General features: G+C 47.5%; 1 protein-coding gene across 1 annotated transcript in view; it reads right to left on the bottom strand.

Moving 5' to 3' along the window:
- LOC113405957 (very long-chain acyl-CoA synthetase-like) overlaps window positions 1-7,349 on the bottom strand; it is a 26,286-nt gene extending 18,937 nt beyond the window's left edge. The window contains exons 1-3 of the mRNA XM_026647288.1: window positions 7,106-7,349; window positions 4,490-4,648; window positions 1,328-1,452 (exon numbers count right to left, since the gene is read on the bottom strand). Coding sequence (XP_026503073.1) covers window positions 1,328-1,452; window positions 4,490-4,648; window positions 7,106-7,349 — 528 coding nt within the window. The remainder of the gene's footprint in view (window positions 1-1,327; window positions 1,453-4,489; window positions 4,649-7,105) is intronic.
- Between the last annotated feature and the right edge of the window lie 507 nt (window positions 7,350-7,856).

A 7,856-nucleotide genomic window follows, 5' to 3' on the forward strand; every position in this document is an offset into this window, starting at 1 on the left:
ATGGGAGTCCCTGGTTGTGGTGTATCATGAGAAACATAGTCCAGGTGCCTGATACTCCCATTCTCCTCTACAGGCTGGGCTCCTTGGTTAGACTACATCTCCAGTGATGCACCATGATACCTCTCTTGGAGAGGGGAGGCAGTAGGTGAATCATGGGAGTTCCTGGTTGTAGTACATCCTGGGAGATGTAGTCTACTGGGGAGCCTGACCTGTAGAGGAAAATTGGAACAAGAAGCGATTAAACTATAACTCCCATGTGGCACCATGGCAGCATTTCAGAATCAAAATATTTCAGTTTTCAGCTGAAATTTTTCGATTTTGGGGCATTTGTTTTTTGGACGAAAAACCCCAATTTTCCACAGAGAGTAGAAACTTTCTGTGAAAAAAATTTGCTTAGTCAACAAACTAATTTTTTCCATCAAAAAAGAATTTCGAGAGAACATTTTGGACCAGGCCTAACGATGGTTCATTGTCTGTAGTTGGTCAAGATGGCCCTTGAACTCATCTCTGAATTTCACCCTGAAAGGGGAAGGATTGGATAGGTATATAAAGGGTTAAATTAACTTGGCTAACGACTATATCATGCTTGCCAATTTGTGTTGAGAAGTTCTGGGAAGGTCTGGAGAGATCGTGTTGGAAATACTGATCTTAAAAAGCCCCAATTACCAGGGATGGTTCTAACCTGTTTTAGCAAAGAACAGAATTCAAGGAGCAGTGACAATAGTCATGTAGGTTCCAGTCAGGAGCGGTGGAAGCTCCCTAAAAGCGCGGGACCCACTGGCGCCCGAACCATGGCCCCGCCTCCACAACACCTTTTCCCCCTGAGGCCCCACCCCCTGCTCACTCCTCTCCGCCCCCTCCCACCCATCGCTTGCCCTTGTGGCCAGTGGGAGGGATGGGGCCATGGCTCCCGGACCCTCCTGTTCCGGCACCCAGGGTTCCAGTAGATAAGGCATAAAAGGGTGAACTCTTCAAATATTTGTTGCTGGTATCTGTCTGACCAGTTGGCGCCAGCCAACGTGGGTTTAAGCTAATTCTGTTATAAGTTGCCGATCAAAACTTATCACTGCACATTATTGTATGGAGGTGATGACTGCCTAGGCATTTAAGCCTAGTTTGGAGCAGTTGTGTAAATACCACTTGGCCATCTGGATTTAATAAAGGACTCTGTGGTTAAATTGGTGCTGTGCTGGTACCCTGTATTAATAATAATAATAACAACACGACATAGCAGACTCCATACTGCTTTGCCCCACCTCCCACATTGGGATTAGCAACCAAAGACCATCTAGCATCCCCCCGACCCCCGGGAAAGGCGTTGGGTTACCTTGGGCGCGTTGCACAGATAGCGCATCACCTCCCCTACGTACTGGATCACAGAGACGTGGTATCGCCGGCAGTCATCCCAGAACTGGGAGACGGAGAACTTGGGACGCAAGACGCAGGTGGCTCCTAGGGGAGAGGGAAGGAGAGGTGATGGGGGGCATGTGAACCCCATCAAATACAGCCTTTCCAGTCTACCCTAACCCAATCATGGCACTGAAGAGGTAACTGGTACATTGCTTATCTCACTGATTTGATTCGTCCACCATTTGCCTTATGTTCTGCCTGACTATTTGTTAAATCCACTTGTTGTATCTCGTCTTATACTCCTCAGGGCCGGAACCATCTTTTTGTTCTGTGTTTGTACAGCGCCTAGCACAACAGAGCTACAACACCTAGTTGACATCATAAAACAAACAATAATAATAATATGGCAGGAGTCACCAGGTGGCACTGCTGCGTATAGGCTTTTTTCTTGGCGTGTGAGCAAATGGTCAGTCTTTGGAGACATGTTTGAATTATGGTTAGTTTTGTGAAGCAGTTTCTTTTTAGGAGGAGCCGTGAGTTTCTTTCTGACTAGAGCTGATTTCTGAGACACAGTTAGTTGCTCCCAGTGCATCGATCATTGGTGGCATGCCGAGATTTCTGAAAGAAAGGATTTCCCCTGCATACTGAGCACTGTTGTAATAATTGGGACTATACATTTGCCCTATTTGTAAGCCCAACTGTAAAAAGTATGTAGAAGTTTATAAAACGTCACAATAACCTACAATAACAAATGTCAGTGGGAAAAGGAAAACTGAGGTAGTCTAAACAAAGAGGCCCATGGAGATAACTCAAGGACTGTCTTAAAGTCATGCTTGGTAAAACCAGAAGACGTGGAACTGGCAATTAATGAACCAAAATTGTGTGTCAGAAACTAGGCCTAATTGGTGGTCAAAATAATGAGGGGACAGGCAGTTCCACTCATGACTCCCTTTGTGGGTCCTTAAAGAAAGATTTTTTTGGGGGGGAATAGAAAAAGAACAGATGAGGGCTATGTAGAAAGCCTCACCATCATGACAGCCACCCCCACCGTCTCCTGGGACATCTGGCCTCTGCCCTAATCCTCAAAGATGTCTGGGCCAGAGAGAGGAACCCAGACGATATCACCACCCGTACTGGCTCCTGCTGAACCCCAAACACCACCTGAGATGAAACGGGATCAGATTCAAACATCAGCGGCAACAACCACAGCTCCAGCCCGCCTCAGCTAACGTCATCTCTTTTCGCCAGAAGGATCATTACCATCTTGGGTACCGTAGGAGAGACAAGGAGTGTCTTTCTTTAAAACTCTCCAGATAAAAGGAAAGGGGACAGGACTTGTTCACGTGAAAGCCCTACTCAATACTTCACATTTCAAAGGCATTAGCTGGTTTTCCTTCCTTTCTGTAGCTTTAATAGAAGGTTAAAAAAAAAATGATGGTGCATTTGCCGTGGCCCTAAGCAGGCTAAGCTCTCTGGAGGCCAAACCCTGAATCTTGTTGAGTACTGTTTAATGTTGGACAGCGACTGGGTTGTGTTAACACCTTTGGCCCACATATTCCATCTAAATTAATACAACACCATCTCTGTGCAAGGCCTGGCACATATAATATAAAAATAAACAACATGCCTTTAAGAATGTATCTCCTCCAGTGGAAAGCCAAGCTGTGAGGGGCTCTGGGTATCCACTACAGCTTAAGAAACTTAAGGAACATAAGTATGGCCATCCTGGGTCAAACTATTGGTCCATCAAGCCCAGTATCCTGTCTTCCAACAGTGGCCAGTGCCAGATGCTTCAGGGCTACAGAACAGGGCAACTCTTGACTGATCCATCCCTTGTTGTCCAGTTCCAGCATCTGGCCGTGACAGTCTTAGCCATCCTGGCTAATAGCCATTGATGGACCTCTCTTCCGTGAACTTATCTAATTATTTTTTGAATCCATTTATACCTTTGGCTATCCCTCGGCAGTGAGTTCCACAGGTTGACAGTTGTGTTGTGTGAAGGAGTACTTGGCAAAGGGGTGACAATAACCTGAACAAACGGTTTTCACAGGAGCTAAATTCCACATGGTTTAAACTTCACGCTCAGAGAAGAGTTTTAGAGCCCAGCTCGGCAGAATTAGCAATAACTTAGGAGGGAAGGGAAGGGCCCGTCTCTTTGTTCTGTGCCTGTACAGTGCCTAGCCCAGTGGGGTTCTGGGCCACGGCTGGGGCTCAGGGTCATAGAGTTTCAGGCTAGAAAGGACCATCTGATCACCTCTCCGAGCTCCTGTATGTCACAGGGCCACCCACTCCACCAAGCACCTGCCCGCTAAACCCAGCAACTGAAATGGGACCAGTATATTACAGCCCACAGGAGACATGGTGTGTGCCACAGGCAGAGAATAGGAGGGACCCTATGCGAGGCCCCCGCAATGGCAGTGAAATGGTTAAGTGAGATACACCCAGATAATCCTGGCACGTGACCCACACGCTGCAGAGGAAGGCAAAAAACCCCTAAGGTCCCTGCCAATCTGAGCTGGGGGAAAACTCCTTCCCCACTCCACCTAATGCGATCAGTTTAATCCTGAGCACGTGAGCAAGAACCACCCAGCCAAACACCTGAGAGAGAATACTCAGTGCCATCTCAGAGCCCTGTCCTGTGTCCCATCTCCAGCCGCAGCCATCCCTGCTGCTTCAGAGGAAGGAGATAAAAACAAAACAATAGCAACAAAAAATAGAATACACTGTGTGCGGGGGTGGGGGAATCCCTTCCTGACCCCTGCCGCTGGTTGGCTGAAACCCTGAAGCATGACCTTTCAGGAGCATAAAACATAAACCGTCAGTGAGCCACAACTCCTTCTGGGCGGCTGTCCCAGAACCTCACCCCTCTGATGGCTAGAAACCATCTTCTAATTTCCAGCCCAAATTTGTTCAAGGCCAGTTTATAATCCATATCTAGATAATAATAATAAGAATTAAGAATGATGTTTGCTTAAAGATGACCTGGCATGGGAAAACTGCACTTGTTTGCATTTCTATCTATGTATCTATCTATCTATCTATCTCCATACCCAACCACTTCTCTATCCATCCACCTCTCCCAGTGATGCGCCCCTGCACCCTCTGTGTCTTTAGACCTGTGCCGACACTCTGTACATACCAACCTCCAAGCATCCTCCAAGTCCAACGAGTAGTGCAGCCGAATGGTACAGCGGCAGAGGGGTGTAGATCACGTCCTCGGCTTTGACGCCACTTATGTATAACATGGTCACTATGTTGCACAGCTTCAAGTGGGTGATGATGGCAGCTTTCGGGAGTCCTTGTAGGCCAAAGAAATTTTGTTTAGTGATGCCTCATGGGTTTTGTAGTGCAGTTACCACATGACCACCTTCTCCATTATAACCCGGGCTCCTGGATTGAACTACATCTCCCATGATGCACCACAGCCAGGCACTCCCATGGTGCACTACTTCCCCTGTCCAAGAGGGCATAGGTGCTGACTTTTATTTTTCCCTGTGGGAGCTCCACCCCCACTCCACCCCTTCCCCTGAGGCCCTACCCTCGCTCCACTTCTTCCTTCCCCTGCTCCACCCCCTCCCCTAAGGCCCCCCACGCACTCGTTGCTCTCCACCCTTCCCCAAGTGCCTCCTGCTAGCCACCAAACAGCTGATCGGTGGCGTGGCCAAACAGCTGATCGGTGGCGCCACTGAACAGCTGCGGTTGGTGGATGCTGAGCACCTACTATTTTTTTTCTGTGGGTGCTTAACCCCGGAGAACCCATGGAGTCAGTGCCTATGCAAGTGGGGACCTGAACTACAACTCCCATGAGGCACCATGCTGGTATTTCAGAATAAAAATATTTGGTGCTTTGGTCAAAATATTTCGGTATTTGAATTTTCATTGGTCAAAATCAAAATGTAACTTTTTTTTGTGTGCCAAAAATCACGAACAATTTAGACGAAAACAAAAAATTTTTTTTGTTTTCATCCAAAAAAAATTCCATTTTCCAACCCTCACTAGTGCTGATCAATATTTTGAAACTGGAAATGGCTGCCATTTTCCAAGATGACCGCGCTTATTCCTATTAAAGTTTTGGGAGTCCCATCTCCTGGTCCCTTAAGTTGGATGCAAAGTTTACAGATGCAGAAGACTCCTGTTTAGGGCTGAGGGGAAACACGTTTTTTCCTCCCATGAAAACTGTCAGCAATTTGAAAAGTATTCCTGTCCCAAACTTTCAAAATATCCCAAAAAAATTAGGAACCAAAAATTTTAAAAAATGGGCTCAAATCAAATCAAAATTCCATCTTGATCATTTCAAAATGTTTCATTCTGATGTTGACCGTTTTTTAACCTTTTTTGTGTGTGCAAAGTAAGGAATGTACCAAAGCAAAAAGCCGTCCCTGTGGCGTACTAAAAATTGTGTTAAAATTGCAAACTATCTCTTTAAGTGTTACGGGGTTTCCTGCTTGCAGTTGAGGGGGGCTCTGTAGGGAAGCACGCAACTTGGATCTTGAGCAATCAGCCTGCAAAAAGCCAGCCTAGAGCCAGGTGAGGTGAGCTGGGCCTCTCTTCCTCTGTCTCTCTCTGCTTTTGGTTCTTGCGTGTTATCAGTCTGCATTCTAAGAAATAACGTTGTGTGATGCTGCACATTTCCCAACCATCTCTAGTGCCGATCAATATTTTACATCCAGAGACGGCCGCCCTCTTCCAAGATGGCAAAGTTTGGGTTTTTTAATAATGTTGACAGATGTTTATTTTTAAGCATTTTTTTTAAATTAATTGATTTAAATTTTCAATGGTGCAAAAATTATGGGTTTTAAGCATCTTAATTTGATTGTTATCGATTTAAATTTTCACAGTTGTAGGAAATTAGGGGCGGTCGCACAGGCGCTGACTTTTGGGTTTGCCTGTGGGTGCTCCTCTCTGCCCCCTTCCCCCTGTGTGAGCAGCGGGCAGGGCCTCACGGGGAGGAGGCCGAGCAGGGCTAGGGCCTCAGGGCTGAGCACAGGAGGAGCGGGGGACGTGGCCACACTCCGGGTGCCGGGGCCCACAAAAGATTAGTCCCACCCTGGGGGGACTATTTTTTTAGATGGGTGCTTGAGCCCAGGAGCACCCACAGAGTCAGCACCTATGGGCGGTCAGACAAAAGGCGGGTCAGACCACAATTATTTATTGGCAACCGATGCTAAGATTCAAAAACTTTAAAGCTTTATAACCATTAAAAGACAAACTGTCAGCATCACATGTCAACATGCACAAAGGAAATATCCTTAAATCAAACTCGACTGCGTTTTCAAGCAGCCTTTTTCATACTTTGCCAATCTGACGATTATCAGTGGAAATATTGCTTTGTCGGTTTGGGCCTGTGTGATGAAACAACGTTTGTTGACATTTACCAATAAACATCTAATCGTACAAATGTGTGAGTAGAAGGGACCTCGATAGTCCAGTCCCCTGCACTGAGGCAGGACCAAGTATTATCTAGACTATCCCTGAGAGGTGTTTGTCCAACCTGTTCTTAAAAACCTCCAACGATGGCTATTCCGATTCCACAACCTCCCTAGGTAATTTATTCCAGTGTGTAACTACCTTGACAGTTTGGAAGATTTTCCTAACGTCCAACCTAAACCTCCCTTGCTCCCATACTTCTGGTCCTGTCCTCAGAGGATAAAGGGAACAAATGTTTCACACTCCTCTTTATAACAATCATCTTTCCAAGCCTACTTAACAGCCAGGTACAGCTGCTCAGCACTCCCATCACACGTCTCCTCCTCACCTGTGGTGCCCGAGGTGTAAATGTAAAGTGCAGTGGATTTGCTGGTGACATTGCCTCGGAAAGCGATGGGGATCGGCTCCTCGGAGGCGGCATCTATCTGGCCCTGGAGAGGCTCCACGCCACTGGTGGGGGACTCGGCGCTCAGGTAGAAAACCCGGATCCCTTTCTGTTGCAGGCTGGGCAGAACGTCCTCAATAGCGGCTTTGAGGTCTGAAGAGGGGGTGAGAAAGGCATTTTTCCCCATTGAGGAACACGGGTCGCTGCATCCACGCACACAGAGGCGTATGGAGACACAGACACAGATGTGCCCACCAACGCAGGCACACACAGATACACAAAGGTGGGAGCGGGCAGACAGACAGAGCAGATGCACGCAGAGGCGCACTGTGACACACTGTACCCCACGTTCCCCCCTGTACCCACATGTTCACCACCGCGAGATGGCTAGGGGATGGTTTGTACAGAGCATGCCTTGTGAGGTATCATGGGCAAAGCCTGAATTGGATGAACCTCATTATCCTGTTGAAATGCGTGGTTGTCATCGTTGGACATGAAGCTGTGAGATTTTGCTACAGACTGAAACATGTTGTGAGTCTGAGAAACGCCCACCGACCAGCCCCTTGGAGAGGACAGAGAAACGGCAAACACAGAGGCCGTACGTGCCAAAGCTCATGTCGATCAGGAGTGGAGGAAGCTCCCTAAAAGTGGGGGGCCACCGGCGCCCGAACACTGGCTCCGCCCTCATGCCACC

This window comes from Terrapene carolina, unplaced genomic scaffold (assembly GCF_002925995.2).
Source record: "Terrapene carolina triunguis isolate 2854851 unplaced genomic scaffold, T_m_triunguis-2.0 Scaffold51736, whole genome shotgun sequence".
In the NCBI taxonomy this organism is placed as follows: Eukaryota; Metazoa; Chordata; order Testudines; family Emydidae; genus Terrapene; species Terrapene triunguis.